The sequence below is a fragment of the Neopelma chrysocephalum genome, unplaced genomic scaffold, assembly GCF_003984885.1.
Source record: "Neopelma chrysocephalum unplaced genomic scaffold, ASM398488v2 Primary Assembly neopelma1_133, whole genome shotgun sequence".
NCBI lineage: Eukaryota > Metazoa > Chordata > Aves > Passeriformes > Pipridae > Neopelma > Neopelma chrysocephalum.
In genome coordinates this window covers 350,094-374,107 of record NW_020897795.1, presented here as the reverse complement: position 1 = coordinate 374,107, position 24,014 = coordinate 350,094, and the positions used below count along the sequence as shown (strand labels likewise).

Here is a 24,014-nt window from a genome sequence, read left to right as displayed (position 1 = left end):
CTCGCTGAATCCAATTATGCCCTTGGACTGCATTGACATTAATCCTCAGAATGTCCATTAGAGTTTAAGTCTTTTTATTCAACCTTTCTCTGTATCTGGGAGATATCCATAAAAATCAACGACTGTGCCAGCTAAAAAGCAGTTCCACCCACTAATTTTGAAATGGTGGTGTGCTCCTGGCTATTTAAATGATTTTATTTTTTTCTCCTTCCATTTTAACTTTGGAGCCCATCAACAAACCCACCCCATCCAAATAACTCCTGCAAAAAAGGAGACGGATTGAACAGCTGCAGATTCTTCATAATCACTGGTACATCTGCTCAACAAAGCAGTGGTGCTGCATCCCATAATCCCTATTCCAACGAAATCAAACCATCTAAAGCGGGTAGGACACAGGAGCTTGTCACTCAGACACCGTGCTGTGGTGGGATCTGCAATACACTTAACAGAAATAGAATTAATTGCAATCCTCCAAAGAGTTGATCCATTAGCACCGGTGTGTTAGGTTGTGAGAAGGAGACATCATGGGTAATGCTGAGGCATATCTTCTCTCATGGGAATACTTCAGAATGTTTTTATATTAGGAAAGCTTTTATACCCTTCTGAAACAGTACATAGATATCCATTTTTGTTTCAGGAGCTTTTGTGTTTCACATTTGTTCTACTCTTTATAAATATTTCTCTAAAGAAAAGGTCAGTGGCAAAAGTCTACAGATACAGTCAATATCAGGCAGACATTTCAAATAGCCGAGACAAGCCAAAGCCTAAGAACTTGAGTAAGCCTAGAACAAACTAAAGGCCAGATGCATGTGATTAAAAAAAATCCAAAACAACAACAAACCAGCACACACAAAGAAAAAAAAAAATGAACACTGAAAACCACACAAAACAAAAATATTCCACCAAAAGAAACCAAGAAACCAACACTTAATAAAAATTCTGGCTAAAAAATTAAAAAACAAACAAACAAAAAACCAAAAACCCAAGAGCAAACAAAGTCCCACATAACCAAGCTCTCCCAACCCTAGCAATTCTTTTAATGTATAAGATCTACCATTGTTTCCTCCTTTCCATAAAAGAAAATAGAGCATGTCAGCTACAGATGTTTTTCCCCACCTTCCACTTCTTCAGAACTTCTATTAAATAGCTACAAGAAAGCTCTAACTATCATCAAGTGCAAGCTTTTGATTAATCTGGGTAATATTTTCAGTTTTCAAAGAAGTTACCCTAAAAAACTAAAGTTAGGTTAATATCTTGGCCAATCCCTGCTTGTGGCTACTATTAGTAATCTTCCACAAGCAGGGACACAATAATAAATTTCAAATCTTTCTAATGAAGAACTACACTGTAGTGGACAAATGGGTAGAAATTACAACACAAAATAAAATAAAAGAAAGCTATAAAAATAAAAAAATAGGAGTTAACAGGTTTTGTAAGAAGTCACACATCACAAACCTGCTAGAATAATCAGAAGCACTGGTGTAGCACACATTAACTGCCTTTTAAAAAATGTTTACAAGGTCCTTGACCAATTGCTTGGAAAAATTACACTGCAAAGGCATAAAAGGGAAGCATCTTCTATTAATAGATGCCCAGGAACAACGATGTGTGTAGTAAGGTGATAACATTTGCTAATGCCAACAGAAGACTCTAACCCAAAACTGAAGGCAAAGCTACAGGCTCTCAGTATCGCCACCAATCAAATGACAAAATAGTAAGTGAAATTTAGTGTTATAAGGGCAAACTGTACACATTTGGCAAAACACAGCTGCTTTTACAACATTGGACTTAAAATCAGCTGTCATCACTCTGCACATAAGATCTGGCAGCACTGTGGAAAATTCAGCTCAGTTCTCAGAGTTGGTCAGAAAAAGAATAGGAATAGTAAAATAGTGCTGAAGCACAGCTGCCCTTCATGCTCCTTAGCTGATCTCCTCTTTCTCATGATAACCCCATGCCGGTATCAAGATGGCACAAAGAAGTCACCCTTCATCCCTAAGGCAACCAGGCCATGGCATCTGGGGTACAGTTAGGCCCTCAAGAGAAGTAAAACAGCCCCTCCCTGAGGAGGCACCTTCCAGCAGCCATGAAGCACATCTTAAGTCAACGCCAATCAGAAGGTAAAAAAAAACACAACCCTTTAGGCTTCACTTCCTTGAGATCAAACTGCTCTCAAACTTGAGAGCCAGTGCGGTAGCAAGCACCAGCTAGTGAGGATCACCTGGAATGCAATTTCAAGAGCAGCACCCTGATGTATGTATATATATGCACAGCCCATCTCCCTCCTACTAAATACAACCCTCACTAATGAGTATATGGTGGGGAAAGCACAGACTAGCCAGAAGAGCTTCTTTAATGGTGTATTGGGCTTCATCCACGAGTTCCATGGGCTGGCTGCCATCAGTCACTTTGCAGCTGCAAGATGTCTCTAGCTGTTCATAGACTCCTCTGGCTTCCCTTCTTCACTCATCATCCAGCTCATAAAAGTCTAAACCGAGGTTAATCAGCAGCCCCTGGCTTTAAAATCCTGCTTTAGGCCAAGAATAAAAGCAAGTTTTGCCCTCAGTGAATTACTTCAGTAGAGTGTTTTTCCTTAGGATTAGTTAACATTATAACGTAAGATGTTCATTTGGCTGGTAACCTAAAACTATTATCTGAAGAGATTGCTGCTGCCATCTACTGACAGCTTCCTTTACAAATAAAATTTAAAGCAACTTAAACAGAGGTTATATTCTAAAATGAGACAAACTAATGCAATAGAAAAGCCCAGTTTGCACAAACTGGCAACCAGGCTACATTATCTATTCAACAGGATAATGGAACACAAATAATACTTCATAATAGGCACAGATCCCTTTCAGTGAAGGAAGAGTTTAGCAACAGTATCCTGACAAATTAGTGTATCACCTTAAACAGAAAAAATGTGATGCAAGCAATTGGGTTTTGGGATGGTTTATTTTTGTTAGTTTGTTTTTTTAAATAAAAGGTGGGGAGCTCTTCCTTTGACTACTGATCACTCAACACTAAAGAAATGTAGGTATACTATTGAAAGATTAACTTTTAACTTTATTTCACTGCATATTCTCTTATATCCCAATTCAGATTAACATAATCAAATGTGCCAATTCTGTGCTTGGTTTGATACAGTTTTATTTTCCTCAGGGGTTCTTCACTGGAATGCATTGTGGAGTGAAACAGTTTCATAGGTCAAGCAGCTCTTCTACAGTGGATACCAACTTCAAAATACAAACCAAAACATTTCCATGATTCTCTTAAGTGCAGATTTGCAGACTGCAGCAGGAGCCATCTCTTAATGCAGTAATAATACACTGGTATTATTAGCCTTCCTCCATCCCTAGGTTTCTGTCATGTGTTAAGAGCTAATAGTCAATGAGATAAATGCCAGGTATTTTAGTTGCCATGTACTCAGCTACAGACTGCTACACATTTTCTGCTCAGTGCTTGCACACAGCATTTCAAAGGCTCTTTTGTTTACCCGTCAGGTCTCCTCTAACCCAAACCAGGCAGCTGTTACAGTCATCTCTAAAAACCATAGCTTGCATTGCAAAAACTGTCACCCAAGTCTCCCAAAATAGCTATGGAAGCTAATAGAGTCCTGGTCTTGTAAACTTATCTCAAATAGTGAATGCATACTTAGTCAGGCAGTCTCAGCAGTCAGGCAAGAAGCTGCTCAACAAAAACATCTGCCAGACCCCACAGCTCTTTGAGAACCAGCACAGATTTCACTGCAGCACCAAAGAGAGCAAGAGCCAGTGAACTAAGACAGAACCACATGGGGATGCTCTGTAACCTTTTGTTAAATACAGTTATCCACACAATTATCTAGTCTAAACAAGACTGGTGCTTGATTACCATCAATTATGTAATTGTAACATACACAGTTCCACATATTATGCAATCACAGCACACCGATTGCTGCAGGAATAGCGGAGAACACAAACAACTATTTACAAAAATTAGACCTAGCTAATTCTATTAGATAACGCTTACAAATTCAGGGATTTGCTCAGATTAAAAATTTATATATATCACCAGAGGGTTTACGAATGCAGATGAGGGATCACAACACTCTATGATATTATCCACTGAACAGATACAGCACATAGATGTTAAACCACAAAAAAGGCAGAGTTTACACACTATGGACATGCCAGCCCACATCAGACTACATGAGAGCCAATGAACATTAAAATAAAATGGTATTGTCACTGTGAACTTCTTGCAAGCATTATGTAAAAAAAGATTTGTAAAGGCAGAATTTAGGGGAAGATAATGAGATTACACTTTTTAGTTAGTGTCTTGTTTTAGTACTTCCTTGCTGGTTTCACAGGTCTATGAACACATGTGCTACGTGCTGGACACAGAATCAGAAGAACTTTAAGCAAAGCTTAAATGAAGAATGACAAGTAGGATACTGGAGACTGGGGAAAATCTTCACAGTGAAAACAAAGAGCTTACAAAGGGAAGGACACAAGAGTTTGATGCAAAGGAAAGAGTAATGGTCAAAAAAAGAGCTAGGAAAATTATTTTGGCAAGAGCTCTACTGGATATAACCAAATGTCTTCTTTCCCAAGAATAGGAGAAGGATATTTCAGTCAACGAAAACACAAAATCAGATTATCCCAGTTCAGACTTCTAGGTGATACAGAGCTGAAAAGAGAGGTTTATCTTAAAAAGAATCTGCAAAACACAAAGATAGCCAGAACACGAATACTTAGAAACACGCTCCTGTTGAAAGCAATGCTAAAAACAGTACAACTAGCAGGAAGTGATGTTTGCATCAGCCATCAAAAGCAATGGGGGGAAGAATTTGACAGGAAAGATTAAGCAGCTGTTTGATTCCCACTGAAATTGAATTCATGGCTAAATGCACAGGAAGAGGTCTCTGAAAGGCAAAATGAAAGTGTAATTTGGACAAACAGGTATTGAAGCAGGTCTAGATGCAATTTAGTACTGAAGAACACACAGTTCTAAGTTACATTTTAAAGTTACATATTCTCATATATGCTTCAACTCTACGTACTGCACAGCATTAATCCCTCAAAAGAATAAAATCAACAGAAGAAGGTGAGAATGACTAGGAAAAAGCAGAGTCACAGTCAGGGGGTGGGCTACTGTTGGAAGTGACAGTCCCATGAACAAGAGATGCTTCTTAGCTCTCCTTTAGAAGAGGTTATTCAAAGATTAGTAAAAGACCGTTCTGTAGAATGCAAGGGATAGCAACGGGACCAGGGAGGATATTGGGATGGAAAGGCAATAGGTAACACTGTAAACAAAGTAGCAACAGACATCAGATATCAGATAGAGTAATGGGCACAGTTGGGCAAGCAGGCAGGTCAAGGACAGGTAGGCACAAAGAAAGGAAGGAATAAAGCATGCTTACACCATAAAAAAAGCTAAAGCAACAGAAAACATGGAACAAATTAAGCAAGAGATGAGAGCAGACACAGAAGAAAACCAGGAGGCAGAATGGATTATCAAAGCAAGCACAGATTATATGAAAGGTCTGACTCTAACAGCAGTGGAAAGGACGAGAAGGGTTTCACTATCTGGAGAGCAAGTCAGTAACATATGTAGGCAGGAAGGAGAAGCAGCAAGATAAGGGAGGGAATCAGTAGAGCTTGATAGGATCCTGTTAAGATGGGAAAAGAGAGATATAAAGTCTTTCAGTCCATAGTAAATATAGGAGCAAATAATTACTGTCATTACTCAATGGTTATAAATTGCATTTTGCAGTGCTGTTGGAAAGCAGACTGCAATGACAGTCAGCACACAGACCTTAGTGGTACTGCACAGACTCTCAGTAACAAAAGCTCAGTGTGCCCTTGCTACCCCAAAGAGACATGGCATTCTGGTGTCACAGGGCTTATAGGGGTCTGCAGGACTCCTAAAACATATGAGTCTGGGCCAGCATTACAACTGCTACAGAAGAACAGCTACTAAGGAAACCAAGGGTAATACTTGTCTACTGTCTGCCCCAACTATTCCAGGCAATCTAATGCTCCCCACACTATCTCTTCATGAGCAGTGTGAAGACAGCACCTTCCTCCCTTCTAACACTGCATTGGCATTATGTACATCATGCTTAAGGCTGGAGTTCACAGCATTCAGCTAGCACAGAGTTCTCTGCATAGCACTTTTCTCCCAATCCAATATGGCTGAAACCATCCCAAAATCTTGGAAAAAAAATCTACTACTTAAATTAAGGCATGCAAAAAAAAAAGCATTCAAAAATGCCTTCACAGTATAACACAAGGGGCAACACAACTGGTTATTTAAAAAAAAAGACGCAGCATAAGTAAGGGACTTTAAACATAAACATAAACTAAACACTGCCTGATGTTTACATATATATGCATATCTCTACATGTATATGCACATTGTTATACACATAGTCATTCCAACAGTAAGAGGACAACTTACATCTCAATTAAAAGCAGGCAGAAGCACAGGCTGTGTTGGGGCTGAGAACGCTCAGAAACACACTGACTTCTGAACCATGCAAGGGCTGATACGGCTTCCAGATCTGCCTGTGTCACAGTTTTGTAATTTTTCCCCTTTCTTCTCCATCCAGCACACTTCCTACCATGAACCAAAATCTTACCAACACAGTAAAAACATATTTCATTGAAACTTACAGATACAGATTCACTAAGCTGCTTCTCAGCATACAGACACTGCAGCACACAGTCATAACTAATATCATACATGTAGTATATAGCCAAAAAAACCCAAATCAGCCATCACATTCAATCCCAAATCAATGCTACATGGTGCAGCAACAACTTATTCAGCTGTTCAGACTTTAAACAGACAAAGAGCATGCTCTAAAAAATTAGAATCATTGCTGAAAAAATGGTTTATAATAAGTACCTCCTTAACCAGAAAGGACACACTTATTTCAAGATGTTCTGGAGAGATCACTGACTTACAGAATGCTAAACCACACACACACAGAAAACTTCATATTCTAACAGACCAGAAAAGGCTGCACAGCTTCAATACATATTAAGCAATCTCATTCTAAGAATATTTAAAAGATACCAAATTGGAAAGAAAAATACTGAAACTCCACAGCTATGCTGAAATGTTGAAAACACGTTGTGTATGCCTGCTTGATGCAAATAAGATTCATTGATACATTCTCACATTTTTATGGCAGAACTTACATACAACTATGCCATGCAAACCTGAGTAACATTTTCATAGCTGAGCCTCAACATCAGAGCCTCAGAAATATGTCATTATTCTACTATTTCACCTTGCATGTGATTCTCTGGTTATTGATTTATGAGTCAATCTGAAATCTTACTTTCAGGCTTTTCTTGCCACATTACACTTGTGATAAATGCTATAACAACATAATTTATGTTAAGCTTTCACAAACATTACAGGAAAGCTTGTGATTACTGACAGCACAATCATTTAGGTTTGCTCATTAAACTTGTCTACAAAATCTTAAGCCCAACAACATAGTTAAGGCCACCAACTGGGTCTCTGGATCTGTGGGTCTACAAAAAAATCTTTTGCTTTCCTTTGTTTCTGCACCCAAAACCTTTGTTTGTGCTTAAATTGCCTTTATCTTGATTCACAAGTTTTTATTCCATCTTATTTTCTTCTCCACGTTCTGCTGAAGAGGGGAATGATAAGTAACTTGGGTAGGCAACTGGTGTTCAGCCAAGCTCAACCTTCAATATAAATCCCTTGAATTTAGGGTGTCAGGAAACAAGCATGTATTGCAGTACAAATGTAGCGTAAAAGTTTGCTACCACAACACTGTTTAGATTAGAACACTGTTTAGATTAGAGGAGGAAAAAAAAAGATGAGTTTATAATTTTATGCATGAAATATGACTGATAATTTAAAATACTTTCAGCGCTCACAGCAGCTTTTATTTTCATTTTCAATAAGGTCATCCATAAACTAAATTCCTTTCCTTCTACATGATAATTTTAAAAAATCAATACATCACAAAAGTCTTAAAAGGTAACTTTTCACACACAAAAGCAGAATGACTTTATTGAGCCAGTGTATGGACAAACTGACCTGACAGATTGGAATGGTTACCTCCACAGGATCACTAAACCACAAGCTAAGCAAGATTTACACAATAGACACTAATGACTCTCCCAGGGAATCCACTAGAAGCTATTGATCAAAAATCCATTTTTAAATAAATTCCTAAATACATATTCAAAAATAAGAAGCAATGTCAAAATGTTTACTCAAGAGAACATAATGGGCCCTCTGGAGCTATTACTGAAATGCAAAAACATAATTGTACTTTTTAGTGTATCTTTTTGTGTGTAGACTGTAAAGTAATTTACAAATCTGGTTAAGTATCAGCACTACTATTTGGGACTATTAGTTTAAACATTAGGGAAAATGAACCATAGATGGGTTAGATAGAAGTTAGAAAGAAGCTTTCTTTACATTAGTAGCAATCACTCTGAATTCACCCATATATGGCAAACAACAGTTTAGGCTGAAATCCATGCCCTGAATGAGCATGAGGATTAAAACAGACTGAGAAAGGTCAAAGTAATATGTTTATTTCTTTAGTGGAAAGAAAAACACAAAATTATTCTGAAGGACCTATGAACAGTAAAAAATAAGGAAACGACACAACATGACAAAAATATGCATTGTTCTCTTGTTTCGGGTTGTTTTTTGTTGATTTTGTTTTTTCTAGAAAACGACTGCTTATAAATTCTGACCTGTAATCAAAACAAAAACCATTAGACAATATTGCAATCCTCAAAGAGATCCAAAACTTCTAATCCAAAGTGCCCTCCTATGCTAATGAAAAAAAGCACATAAGTACCTAATACTTATTACACACATTAGCAACTGTTGCTGAGCAATCTTTCTCCCTGTTTCCCACTCAAAATGAGTTCTGGGAGGAAGCACCTACCAGGCTGGAATTGGGTTGAATCTAAGTAAATAAGGAAATAACCCACAGAGCACATAATTTAAGTGAGGCACATAACATTGTCTAGTTCCAAAATCCTCTTTTGGACTAGGATGGGTAAGAATTGCAAGCACAACGTCAAACTTTTTTCTGAAAGCCCTGTCACACACAGGTTCCCCAGCCCAGTCACACTGCCAGCCATGGCTTTATGGAGCCCAGTTTCCAGTTCTGCCTTCAAAATCAACATATACTGACTGTGTTCATAGGGTGCAAATGCACACATCTCCCACTTCCTGGGCACTGGACACAAAGCCTACACGCTTTGTGTGGTTTGAGGACTTCACAGGAAGGTATTAGCAACGTACAGCTCCCACAGGGGATTGTATCTGTGGCTGATTGACCTTGTCAGGCTAACACCCACCCACCTGCTCTATCACTCTCCCTTCTTAACAGGACTGGGGGAGAAAATAAAATTTTAATGCTTGTGGGTCAAGATGAAGGCAGGGAGATCACTTGCCAACAACCATCACAGGCAAAACAGGTTCAACCCAGGGAAAATTAATTTAGTTTACTGCAAACTAAAATAGACTTGGGAAGTAAGAAACAAAGACAAGAACTAAAGCAGCTTCTTCCAACCCCCTTTATTCCCAAGGCACAACTTCATTCATTCATTCTCAACTCTTATACCTCCTCTTCCACACCTCCTCTTACACACCTCCCAAGGGGCACAGGGAAGATAGGGAATGGGCCCATAGTCAGCCCGTAACAATTCCTCTCTTACACCCCTTCCCCTCATGCTTTTCCCCTGCTCCAGCATGGAGTCCCTCCCGTGGGCTGCAGACATCAAAAACCTGCTCCAGCATGGGTCCTCTCTGTGGGATACAGTTGCTTTCAGAAGAACGTGCTCCAACGTGGGCTGGCCATGGGCTGCAGATCATTCACGGCATATCCATGTGCCCCAGCACTGTCTTCCCCACAGGCTGCAGGGGAATATCTGCTCCTGCACCTGGAGCAGATCCTTCTCCTTCTCCAACTTTGGGGCTGTTTCTCACACTTCCCATGCAGCATTTTGCCCTTTCTTAAATACATCTTCCCAGAGGCACCACTGGCTGTGCTGATGGGCACAGCTGTGCCCCATGATGGGTCTGATGTAGAGCCCCTGACCTTTTCTAACAGAGGTCACTACTGCAGACCCTTCACTACTATTACTCTGCCATCTACAATCAGTATAATACAGTAGGGAACCAATCTGGGGGAGGGGGAAAAACAGCAAACAACAACAAAATTACCTACCTACCCACACCACAAAATACCACACCAAAGTCTGCAAAAGGAAAAAGTTTCACTATCAAATGCCTCAGGCCTACAAGTAGGTCTACTTAGTCCACTCCAAGTCCAAAATAACCAAGTCCACTGCTAGACCAAGGAAAATAAATGTCCTTAAGATGCCTAATAGGTCATTCTGCTGCATGCATATATGAAAAAGCGGAAGAATAAACCACATTTTCTCCCTGAACTGAAAATTTACTGCCATGCTACTTGGGATTTACAGCGCAGATAAGTCGGGAAGCATCCTTTGCAATTTCATAGAGAAGATTCCTCTTACACAAGTAGCATAATTTATGTGCATTTGAACAGGAATGAGAGTCTGCCATTAAGCATTTGTACATGCAGACATGCACGTGGCTCTGACAGCAGTTAATGAATAGCAGCAAATCAGTCTTTGCTTCATGACAGTGACTTGTAGAGTTAATTGTTCAGCATTCGGATGAGTTTCCAAAACATCAAAATTACTTTTCTTCCATGTCAAGCCATAAGCCAAGCCAGATTTCAGCAACACAAATAGGAACATGGTTTCCTCAGTGCTGTTTGGGGCACATCTTTCACACACCTCATTAGTAGCCTTGCTAAGTCAAGTAAAGAGCAGAAAATTGGCAACTATTCTTATTAAGGTGCTCAATAACTTTCATCATAAGACTGTTTTTTGTTATTATACTGGAAACCTAGCTCCCAAAATTTAAACTGTGATTTCCTATGTCAAGAATCTGCTTCAGATGGGAAAACTGTTCATTTCTAGAATAAGGAAAGAAAAAAAAAAAGGAATAAAAAAAGTACAGGGTACACTGCCTTCTGTCCTCACAGCACACAAATTGCTGTGGTTTTACTTATAATATGGCCCATCTTCGCGAACGAAGATTTGGGGAAAGGTCTTTTACCTTTCCAGCCTGCGCAATGGATTTTTTAGGTGAGACACAGCCTGCGCTGAACTGAGCCCACCCTTTAATCCTAAGGTTCATCTGCCGGGGCCAAGCAAGCTTGGACAATGGCAGTGAGGTCCTCAGGACGTAGGTTTGTTTAGAGTGTCCTTCTCATAGATGGATGGCCTCACAGGGCTAACGACCTCCATCAGGCCAGGAGACCGGGATTTGAACCCGTGGTCGCAGCAGTGAAAGTCCTGCACGCTAACCACTAGGCCACCAGGGGTCTCTGTGGTTTTACTTAGTATGCCTATAAATTGCATCTTTTGAAACATGGATATGAGATTCAAGAGAGATCTGTCTTTGTCAAAGAAGCCATCCTTTATAATACCCAACAGATGAAGCCTCTGAAAATGACCATTTTTACAAATTCCTAGGATATAAGCTGACTAGGAAGTGCTACATCATTTAGTTTGATTCATTGTAAGACATTGCCCTTTAATCACTCAGTGGTCTCTGTACTGAGCCTAGTAGGTTGTGACATTTTAAAACTAAGCACCCACTATATCTCACCACACTTGGGCTTCACTGGCCAATCATTCTGTGATCGTATGCATTTGTCTGACTTCCATTTCCAAGTCTCTCTCTTACTGTGATTTCCCTAATTAAAGAAAGTACCTGATAAAATCACCTTTTGAAAACACTGACATTAATCGTGTCACCAGTCTTCTTTGGTAAGCTAAAATTTGTCAAATCTCCTGGTTCCTTCCATAACTTCTGCAAATTTTGAAAACCTCTTTAAACAAGGAAACCAGAATAAGATGCAGTTTTCTAGCACTGACCTAAATGTAGAGTGAAAATCACCCACCTATATTTAACCAGTTCAGTCAAACTATAGCATTTCAAGGGGAATTCCCATTTATTTACTGCAAGCCTAAATCATTTCTGTAACAAGTCATTAATTTGTGTCTCACTCTCCAAGTTTCTCAAAATACAGCTTTCCATTTGAACAGCCTGAGTGGCCCTAGAGTGTTAGTTGATTTGCTGTTCCAACTGATACAGTCTCATTCCATCCATCTGTACTTCACCCTCACATTAAAAAAGAAAGATTAAAAAAAAAAAAACAACAGCTACCATATAGCACATGAAACCAAGTACCAATGCTCACTAAACCTTCTAGTATAGTATAGTAACATTAATTCTCCGAGTTTGCAGAGCCAAACTGAAAGCTACACTTGATCTCCTCCTCCTCCTCTCTTCACAGTTGCAAAGTTGATCAAAATATTTCCTTAAACTGTTTTACAAAATGCCAAGGCTCCCATGAAAATAGGACACTTGGAGGAACTTGGAGTATTTAGAAATTTAAAGCCCTTTACTAAAAATAGTTTCTGCAAGTCATACAGAAGAATGATAATGTACAAGGGTGTGACAAAGGGGTGGCCATGAACTTGCTGTCACCTACATAAACTTGTCAGCCCATTTACCACCCAGGAGAATGCAGCTGTACGAAACTCAAGTCAGAGAAACTTTTACGTCACACCATCTCATTTTGTTTGCACACATACAGAAGTCTCTCACATGCTCCTGAACAGTGCTTTGAAAGCAAATACTGCTTTAGAAGCGTACCATATGTGCACATTCATCACTGTAATAAAATAAGCCGCTATATCACACTGAAAAAATCTTTCAAACAAAATTTACAATCTACCAAGCAGTACAATTGTTTCCATCCAACTGCTGGTCCACACAGTATAAAAATAATCTGGAAGCCAGTTATAAAATACTTGCTGTTAACAGGTAAGCGCCTCAAGCTGAATCCTATTCCCTAATTCTTTACAATCCAGTGCTATTTTCAGGCAACTACAGGAGCAAGTCCATAATATCAGACAGAAAGAGTAGGAAAAACAGCAATTCCACACTTAGTGCTTGTTCATTCCAGAGCATAAGTGGCCTCAACTCCTAATAAAGCCAATGACAAATGAGGGCACTCAGCAGCTCCAGCGTGTCAGGGTCAGACCCTATTTTAACAGGCCCTTCATGTCAGGCATATAAATGCTTTTTACAGCACAGGAAGAGAAAATAATACCATTCTTTATAACAAATTTAGTTATAAAACCACACTAAAAAATTGTAGTAGGGGGTCTGAAATTGCATCTTGAGCATTGTCACAATCTTATTTAGCTGTGAGATTTTTCTTTCGTTATTCCAGTGGATTTGGTACAGTAATTCTGGATTTAGACCCATGTATGTTAAGAGCAGACCCTCGCCATAGACTATTTATGATTCAGCAAAAGCATGTTGATATCATGAAGAATACCCAGTGTTACAGACAGCAAACAACAGATTTTTTCATCTCCACTCTTCTAATAATAGTGATTTATTTTTTTTGTCCCTAAAAGCACAATGCCAATGCAGCTATCATGAAAAAGGATTACTCAAGTTCTCACATATTAGACTAGCACATCAAGAAAAGCAGTAGGAAAAAGAATTACCTTATTTTTCATTAGAAAAAGCAGATTTCCTTTCAGTCGGCACCATCTCTCCCTCGGTTCTGTATGCAAAGAAGTAAGAGATTAATAAAAACAACCTTTTGTCTTCACACATTAAATGCTTCTCAAAGAAGATGCATTAGTTATAAAGGTCAGAAAAGAAAATCATTAACAACCAAAAAAAGCCAGCTTCACTCAGTGGCTGCCTATGTACAAGATGCTGTTAAATGCCAAATAACTTCCCAGAAGGTTTCTTCTACTCTGCAGCCGAGAGTATTGGTGACTGCAGCACACACTCAACAGTGTGTGCTCAGCTTTTCTCCCTTCTCCTCACACAGGAGCAGAAACAGGCACTTTAGCAGGGAACAGCTTTTGTTTCCACCACTTCAGGAGATCAAACAATCCACATTAAGACACAAAAACATTGGCTATTCCATTCAGATTAAAACATGCTAATCTGAATTTACAATTTTCAGAAGGTAAAAAAGTTAATAAAATGAAACCTAAATATTTACAGTCACTTGGCTATTATTATTCTACTACACTTTTCAAAATTGCTTAACCAATGGGAATAACAACATATTTTTGTGTACATGCACATGCAGGCATGTAATCAAAATTTGAGGACAGGGAATGTTTCAGAACTTTAGGGTCAGTGAGTGGGTCAAAAAACTTGAAAAAGTTATTCTTCCATAGCCAGGTGATTTTTAATACAACGGTTTCTTTAAACATGCTTGTATGTGTATCTGTAGGTACTTACAGATACCTAACCTATTATAAACATACAGATACAGATCTTGTGGACAAATGTGGTGTCTTCAGGGATCATTTCTTAAAAAAGGAAGAAACATTTTTTACACAAGATGTATTCTTTCATATTTTGGAGAGGGCATATCTCCAGGCAGCAGCCAACCTAGAATTGATGGGGAGTTGGAAGAACAGCTGTACCCTAAGGCCACGTTATTCTACATGTTGCCTCTGCAGAACTCTTGTACTTCCCTCAAAGCTGGCCACCACTAAAAACATTATATTGAGCAGGAGGACACCTTGGTACAGTCAATAAATAAACAAAATTCTCTTTTCCTCGTCATAATTTCCATTAAGATGTTTTAATAAGCAACATTTGAAAATCAGAGTAGCTTTTTCCCCACAAGAAAGTGGAAGGTTTACAAGTCAGTCAGAGGCACTGGGACTCATAGAATAACTGTGTTCAGTGACAACCTGGGGTTTTGGGGGTTTTTTTTAAAAGGAATTGAAGTTCCTGGATCTTTTCAGACCTACTAAAGTGCAAGGACAATACAGAAAAGAAAATAATATAAATTGATGCACATCCACCAACTAAAAATCTAAACACAGTTATCAGATCCAAGTATGCTGCTTTACAGTACAAGTACAAGAGTCTGCTAAGACTAAATTCCATTCCCCAGAACCCTATGGGCATCAGAAGGAAGGAAAGCTATCACATTCACACTGCAGCTTTTTCTGGTAACAAGACATTTTTCTATATGATTGGGAAAGTCACTACCTTGTAAGTGTGAAAAATAAGCAAGTCCAAAGATTAGTCAGACTAATGATGACAAGTCTGTCAGTGGATAGGATACACAGTGGCCAGCATGCCTTGACAGAAATGACCCTTCTTCCCATGGGATCATCATATGATTGCTGGGAGCCAGAAGGATTTACTGGGCAATAGGAACATCTTACACATGCGTAGCTTCTTAAACGCTTTGCTAGAATCTGCAACCACTGATCATGGCACAGATAACCCATGATACTGAGCTACATAAAAGTTTGGTCTCTCTCCAGTTAATGTAAGGTTTTTAGCAGTATTAGCAATATTATCACTCCACATAAAAAAAATTCAAAACATCCTCATAAACAGCAGATATTCACTGGGTAGGGCTTGATATGCTGCCTACAATGAGTACACAGGGTGATAATCCTGTCGAGAAACCCCAAAGCAGGCAGATGAGGATGTTCCCAAAAGCCCCTTGTCCAGGAAGTTTGCTGCACTGTCCACAGGAAACTCTGCTATTTATCATAAGGAAACGTATGTTGTGGTTTTACCAGGGCATGTATAAAATTTTCTGAAAATGTGGCACAGAATTTGCTCAGCCTCTTACCATAACTGAGTCTGTGGTGGGTTTGGGTTTGTTTGGATTTTTTTCTAATAAAATAAAAGTAAATACAATCACAATGAAGATCAGCTGGGACAAGTGAAAATAAAACATTTGCTGTTGCTGAAGTTATTGTGTTAGGACCGATTTTACAGCTAAGCATAAGCTATTTTCTAACAGCTACTGAGGGAACAGACACTTGTTCAAGCTTACTGGAAATTGAAAGACATTTAAAGTATGATCATAAAAGCCTGAAGAAACCTGCAAAGGAGGTGGGAAGTGAGCCATGGAAAATCCATAATGATAGAAGAACACAGCTTTCAGAGGTGGAAGGGGCAAGTTCTGAGGAACTGGATAGCTAATCTTTTAAAACATGGCAACTAGTGACTGGTGACTAGCAATCACTAGCAGAAAAAAAACAATCTTTGTTTACAGGAAAAGAATAATAATGTTAAAGACTGTGTGCTGTTTCCCAGGCAAAGGGAACTTGAAAACTTGAGCAAATTAAAGAATAGATTTAAGCTTCATTATTTAGAAAGGTATTCAGCACCACTCAAGCATCAGTAATGAAGAAAACTAAAAACAGGTATATGTGATTAGTGTAACTAAGCCAACAGCTGCAGAAAACATGCACATCAACCATGAGATATTTCAGCACAAGTCATTGTTACCTATTAGTTTTTCATCCCCAACCACTCTGCAAATCTTCAGTTTTCCTTCCTTGTCAAAACAACCTGATGGTTGCCTGGCCAGCAAAGCCAGATCTTTAGCATTGAACCTCATGGGGTTGCCAGGGAAGAGGATGAAGATGAGTAAGAGATGGAGGAGGACAATGAGGATATTAGGTAATCTGTTGAAGCTGAGCAAAATCTAGGCAGCAGATATGAAGGTCAACTGAAACATTAAAAACAAAACAAAAAAACAAGAGGAGATGCTGTTTATTGTGATTTCCACTCTTTTGTGCACTCCAAACACTGTACTTTCTATTCATAGTAAGTGAGTACTGTAAGTAATAGGGGAAAAGCAAACAAGGTCACATAGGTGACACCCCACACTTTTTTTAAGAAAGAAAAACGTAGTTTCTTTTCGGTGGCTCTAGAACCTTGTGCAGAAGCTGTAATTCTACACAGTACTACCAGTTTATCAATACCACTAAAAATATATTTTGGTTATAGGCATATAAATAACTAGAAAGCTCAAGTATGTATTCACAGGGCAGGGCAAGGAGGGTAGATTGCCTTGGATTTCCACCTCCTTCACAGGATCAACAACTCTAACAAAATACAAAGTGTTAACAATAAAAGTTCATAATGTGCTCAATTATTCATGCTTTGCTATACTGACACTGATTAGGACACTGATTGCTTCTTTTTGTTCATGGTATATTCTAAGAGTTTTTAATTCTTTCGGAACATTTTTTTCTGTTTTCAGGAAATTAATTGTGTCACCTCCACCACACACACAAAAAAACAAAAAAACACCCCAAACAAAACAACAAAAAAAACCCCAAAACCAAAAAGCTTTCATTTGTTAGAACTCCATCTACTGAACTTAGTGAAAAAAAAATTATACCTGACACTTTTATATAACAGATCTTTGTTTCTTTCTCAGTACCCCTCCTCAATATTAAAATCATTTCCAATAAATAAAGATCCACAGTTGGAGTTTTGAGCAGTGGAAGTTGGGAAACAAATATTTTTGTCAGAATTGAAGTTAACACAGCACCATTTCACAGTGCTGCAAGAATGAGAAAATAAGGCCACAGAAGCAGTTCTCAAGAGATCTCCCTTTTAATTCCCAAAACATTCTATCCTCTTAATATCCAACACTTTTGTAAAGGTCTTTCTCAAAAAAAGAAGTCTTGCTATAACCCTCATACAATCAAGCAACTGAAGTTTATCAGACAGATTTTACAACTCCTATACAGTTTAAAAAAATTTTTTAAAAAGCCACCCAATCCTCAGCATATGGGCTTCAGAAGCCAGTTTCTGTCCCTAAAACAGAAGGCTTTGTTCTTCAGAGGACAGCACTGGCATCTTTATCTGGTGAACTACAACTCGTTTAACAACTCCCAGACAAGTTCCTCTCAGCTATTGATCTGAAGGAGAAGTGAAATCTTCTGCACTGTATCTGTCTGTGGGCCCTTTCATTTCTACTTTTACTTTATATTTACTTTCTTTTCTCAAGTCTATCCCTCATACAAGGACTGCTGCTGTGTCCTGTAACTTCTGAATGCCATACCACAGCCAATTCCAATAGCACTACAACAGTGAAAGCAGACCAAACTTCACTATTATTTGTACGTATGGAAAACGGCCGAGTCAAAAACATGACATTATAAAGACAAATCTCTAAGTAATTTTTTCCTCCTAGGGAGGTTCTACAATTCTATGGAGAACTGCCATAAAGCTAAAGGCTCTTTAGTTTCCTCTTCATTATCAAATACCCTTACAAGAAAGAAACAGAATGCACACAAGCAGTCCCAACACATATCTAAGGAGCAGAAGGTTGCAGCTCCAACTTTTCCATTCATTCCCACACATACACCTTCTTTCTTGTTTTCCCTTTAGCATCAGCAGCTAGACTTCTTTTACCCCATCTTCACGCTTTCCCTCCATTTCATGATCTTGTGCAAACTATAACATCATAGCCTTATAACAAAACCTGACCTGCAAGTTACACCACACCAGGATGCTGCTGTGCCCAGAGCGAGCTACCGACTCCAAGGGAGGCACCATCATGCAGGTGCAGCTGGTTGCCAATGCTTTGTAAATTGATAGACTACAGCTGTGGAGAGATGACATATAGGACTCACAAAAAGGATATTTATCATACACTGTAATCTAACACTATGAGCATATTCAGCATTGAAGACCAAATCTATTAGAGGAGCAGGGAAAGATGCTGGCTAGGCCACATGACACAAGAGAGCCAGCCACGATGACCCTTGGAAAAAGGGTTTACCAGGGCATGCAGGGACTTTGGGACTGGCAATGTGTCCAGTGTCCAATTCCTACTTGCCTCTGTATGCTGAGTGGACTTAATTCTTCATTTTGTTTTACAAGCCACAGACTGTATTTTTAACAACAGTGTTTGCAATGGACCTGTTTGTTTTTTAAAAAACAACAAACAAGTTTGGAAAGCTAAAAAATTTCTGTGGTCTCCAACTGTTGCACTGTCCCCTCTTGGGGGGGATGCCCTCTCAGGCATCTTGCACACCTTTCACACAGTTCATTGGTAGCTCTCTTGTTTTAGAGAACACACTTCTAGAAATTCAAAAGCAACCTACTTACTTATTGGTTTGTGAACTAATCAGTTCCAGTCCATTTTATAAACACCTTATAAATCTACCTTAAATAGCATCTTCATCTGCATACAGTTACTCTTTATTGCTTCCATCTCTTTGAGCAGCATGAAGAAAGTCAGAACCTATGAGTCTGGTCCCAGATGGAAGAGTCATTGAAAACCATCAATGACTGATTAAAACCTATGCTATCAAAGCAATGAAGGTTACTGGCTAAACCCTAATTATGCTTAAATGCAGTAATTACTGGAATGCATGGACGTCTGTATTCCACATAGAACTGCAAAACACAGAAGGTAGGGGACGAGACAAGTTGTAAACTGCTATTTAAGAAAGCATTTGCTTTCCAGCAAAGTTAAAAACAGTATCAGGTAAACAGAACGTACTGGGCTTCTGGAAAGGCTATTGAAAGCAATAAAGAAACTCCAGGAGGAGATATGCATATTGATTTTGCTATTTTCCCCCTCAAGGGAGATGGTATATATCTCTTGCACTCATCTATCAGTAAAGTAGTAATGGTCTAGAAATTCCTTCTATCACATCTGTGCATCACTTGCTCTGCATATGAGCCATAACATGCAAATCATGGGGGACAGTAAGAATAGTACACAGCAGTTAAAACCCTTGAGACAGCAGCCTCAGTACACATAAGCCAGTAGCTTGAAATGCAAGGCAGCTGGGCCAGCAGATTTCCACAGCAATAATAATCAAGGTGCCTGTTCCTGGAAGTTTGCCAGAGAAGCTAAACTTATCTGAAAATGCCTGAATATTATTCAGACCTAAATGGTGTAAGAGATCGTGGGATTCAAACTTTGGATTAACTGAGAAACTCGACGCCCATCCAAAGGCAAACACAGCCAGTGTTGGCACACCAGTAAAATGAAAGGTAAACAACACTGATAGATGTGTCCATCTTCAGCTGCAGCACCAGCTCTCCTTGAAGGAGCAGAAAGACTTTTTAGCTCAATAATCCATTTCCCTTCTGTCTCCATTTTGGAATAAAGCTGTTAGTCAGGGAAACTACTTAGTCGTATACTGCCTTTAAATGCTTGTCCTAGATAATTTCTTTCCTAGCATGAACTCAGATAAAAAAGGTATTATCTTCAGTTATTTAATACTGGTGGTTCAAGAGGCAGGCATTATTTAATGCTCATGGCTGGAGATAGAGGCATCCTGAATCTGAAGTCCCTCTCAACACTCTTCCACACACAATCACCACAACCATAATTCATACACAAAATGGACCAGTCAATTCCTTTGTGAGTGGTCAGGAGAGAAAGGTGGAGGAGTCTACGTCCTTGAAAGCAATAATTCTGGAAGAGATGACTGTTTCGACAGCTCATGGACCACAAAATTTATCAAGTTCTCTGTTGGATGTCCTCTGTCTCCCTGCATTTGCAGTTATAGTTTTCATGATCCCTTTCTATGGACAGGGAACAATCAACTACTTGATTCACGTGAAGCAGAAGAAGAGCCGCAATGTGTTGTAACTGTTAAGCACCAGCCTTATAGTTGCACAGCTTTGATTAATACAGTGAGAGAAATGCACATTTTAGATCCCTTGCAGAGATATAAACCCACCTCTTAACCTACACATAAATGTTAGAAGTCAAACAGAACTAGTAGCATGTTCAAGTAATCTTACATTACAAGGAAGATTAATCATGCAAGATAAAATCTTGAACAAAATTGATTTCAGCACCTAAGACCAGCATGAATAAAAGCTACCCATCAAAACAGTTTGCAGCTGATCTCCAAGGCTTGCACCCTGCAGGACAACTACTAAGACATACTTTATTAGTTTCAGATAACCACCAATCTGCACCTGTCCAAAGTAGTAAGTGCAGGGGGTCACTAGTGCCAATACAAAAAGAGAGGAACCACCTTCATGGCTGCACACACTACCCTAAACAACACTTTCAACACTGTCTCTTAGGGTTCCAAGTTTTTTTATGGATCATAAGCCCAGATCAACATTGAAGTAATCAGTGCATAATACCTCACTGCTTTCATTAGTACTGCATTTAATTCCAGATATTTTGGTAAAGTGTTAAAGTACAAGCTTTTTAATACTGCAATCTCCTAAATCTCTGAAACCAAGTCAATAAAATTGACTGATTTTACTAGTTTAGCAATTTCAAAAAGAAAAACACTGGAGCTTATGTTTTCAAGTCCTCAGAGACTCTGCCAAATGCATTCTAAATTTCCATTCTCTTCCTTTGAAAAGGTACAATATTTTTAGTTCACATCATTTTGTATTAAGAACTTCTTTAATCTTTGCAACACACAGCACAGGAAACAGCCTTCAAAAGGAGAGGTGCAAAATCAGTCCATTTTCTCTTCAAAACTTATATTCTTTTTAAGCAGAGAGATATTGCTAATTCCACACACTGTCTTTTTATTAGGGCATAAAACATAAATAACACATACTCCCCCATTAAAACTCTGCTTTCTATCCATGGTCCCTGTACAGTGAAACAAAACACTAGATTTTTTTGTCTTCAACTGAGAAAATAAGAGTACAGTGCAGAGTCAGCAAAAAGAATTAATGCGTGACAGGAGTTTTAAATATGCAGGTATATTGATATATCTAAAAGGTTCAAAAATCTATCCTGTATCCAAGTTTTACCTTGAAAATCATTAACGGGTGATCAGCTGATTAGGGAAGAAACTCCTGGCTGACATAAATCCAGAGACTGTGTTCCAAAGGATGTTTCAGGGATCTGCAAAGGCAACCTCACTATAAAGGTAGAAAACAGTAGGGGAACATTTGTCTTACAAAAGAATCTTCTCTGTAGGTTTGGGTTGTTTTTCTTCCTCACTGAGGTAAGATAGGCAAGACCAAATATCACTAAATGCTAGGCTATCTACAGAAGGTATCTATTGGCAATACAAAGTTATTTCTTTCTATATGAAGATGCTTATCAGCTGGCTGCACACAGCCAAGCTAAGTCATTGTACCCATGGAAAATTTCAGATTATTTCTAACTTCTCAATCTCTTGTCTCAATCTCCTGTCTCCTGGCTGTCTTATTTCCTTCTAGCAAGGTCAAAGCTGGGGCTGATCATATATTGTCTGTAGTTTACACTTACACTTTTTAGGCTGCCAGTACTACTGCAATCCATTTGAACAGACTATCACACTCAACTACTTCAAGTGTTTCTTCCTACCATTTATCAGCCACTGTGGCCTTCCAAATAAAAATATGACAGGCCTGCAATATTCAGCAAGTTAGTGAGTCATGAAACTTCCTAGGACACCCTTTACTGAGCATTGAAAACAAATTTGAATTTTGTGTATGTGTGTGTCTAGAAGAAAGGTAACAGAAACATTAAATGATTATCTGTTTTTCTCAATAGTACCAGTGGTTATTTCAGTTGTATTTTATGCTGAATCACACACATACCATATTGTAATACCTTTTACATCTTCGTTCTTGCTAAGTTTTCAGTTCCATCACCCTTACCTCGCTATGCCCTAACAAATAACAGGAGCTCCAGCTGAAAAGACTGTTCCTAACCAGAGCCGGCCTTCTTCCAAAGGAGGCATGACCTTGCAATGGCATAATACAGCACCACATAAACCAACCAGCACCCTCGTTCTCTATCACTACTGTTTGCAAGTCCCTTTCAAAAAGTCTTAAACTTAAAAAGACTTTAAAAGCAAAGTAACTCCCGAAAAAAAAAAGCTGTGAGAGGTGAGCTGTTCCATTTGGAGACAGATAATGAAAAATTAAATGCTGGATTGGCTTGAAGGTATTCCCTTCAGCTGAAAAAATAGCAACCACACAGAACAGCTCTGTCTTCCCTTCAGCTGACAGACTCCCCAGTCAAGCAAATTCCTAAATGATTCATGTAGCTTGCCAGCATTCAGATGCGATCATTCTAGGGAGAAAAAAGAAAAAAATCATAAAAATCTTGCATTTTGCTTCCTTTAAAAGGGGTAATACAAATAAACACTGCAAACAAGTAGAACCTGACACACCCATTGAACAATGTACTTGTAGCCATTGATACTGATCCAACTGAAAGCCATTCCTATGAAAGGGAAGTAATTTATTTGTTGTGGGAGTTGTTCCCAGGTGGTTTACTGCACCACTGCTAGGCAGAGGATTGAGCAAGGAGGAGTCTACTGCCTTCCTGAGCCCAGCCACCTCACTGTGACACCGAGTGTTCACAGTGCAACTTCCCTCCAGCTGCGCTGGGGCAGCCACTGACCCGACACAGGTACAGGCTCCTGGGGAAAGGCAGCCCTTCTTCCCCAGAGCAGCACCGGTGCTGGTGTCAGTCAGCTTAAGGAACTGACCTTGATGAAAACCTGATCAAGCTGTCTCCTGATCAGACTGACTCCCTGGCTGCAGAAATGCCAGTGCCAGCCCAACACAGAGGCCAAAAGTGTGCCCCCACAGGTAACCCTTCTGCAGATGGCCACAGATGTGTCAGCTTAGCACGACAGCGTAACTGCAGCCTTAGGACAAAAGTTACACACAGCTTTAACACACAAATGTGAAGACCCAGCAGAGGCTTCAATTGTATTATTCCACATTTAGGGAGAGACTATGAGCTCTCCTGCTCCTCTAATTTCCATGGGAAAGAGACTACTGGGTTTCCCTCAATTACCTCTAAACTGACAGCAGGAAAGCATGGAAAAGTACGGCAATTAATATTTGATGATCTTTAATATGAATAATTAAAAGTCAAGTGAAATACCGGGGGGTGGGTGGGGAATCATTATATTAAGTACATTCCCAACTTAAATATACTGCTCCTGAAAGTTCACAAATATCTAGTTAAGTACATTTCTAATTAAAAAGCAAGTATCGCTGTTAAGACCATAACTGTTGAACAACTAAATCTAGGAAATGGTGACTTTGTGCTGTTATGGTAAGGAAGAACCATAAACCATTTTAACTGTGTCTCAATATTAATGATTCAGTTTTTATATGCAACAGAAGTCTCACTTCAGCAGAAACTA

The 24,014-nt window shown here is 39.1% G+C and overlaps 1 protein-coding gene across 3 annotated transcripts in view; it reads right to left on the bottom strand.

Annotated features, from left to right (window-relative positions):
• The window catches only part of INPP4B (inositol polyphosphate-4-phosphatase type II B), a 312,873-nt gene that overhangs the window by 259,635 nt on the left and 29,224 nt on the right, over window positions 1-24,014 (bottom strand). The window contains exons 1-2 of one of the 3 annotated variants that reach the window (XM_027698882.1): window positions 16,408-16,524; window positions 13,623-13,681 (exon numbers count right to left, since the gene is read on the bottom strand). In XM_027698882.1, coding sequence (XP_027554683.1) covers window positions 13,623-13,681; window positions 16,408-16,519 — 171 coding nt within the window. In that variant the 5' untranslated portion in view covers window positions 16,520-16,524. Of the gene's footprint in view, window positions 1-13,622; window positions 13,682-16,407; window positions 16,525-24,014 lie in introns of those variants that run through there. The other 2 variants (XM_027698884.1, XM_027698885.1) reach the window with 2 other exon arrangements.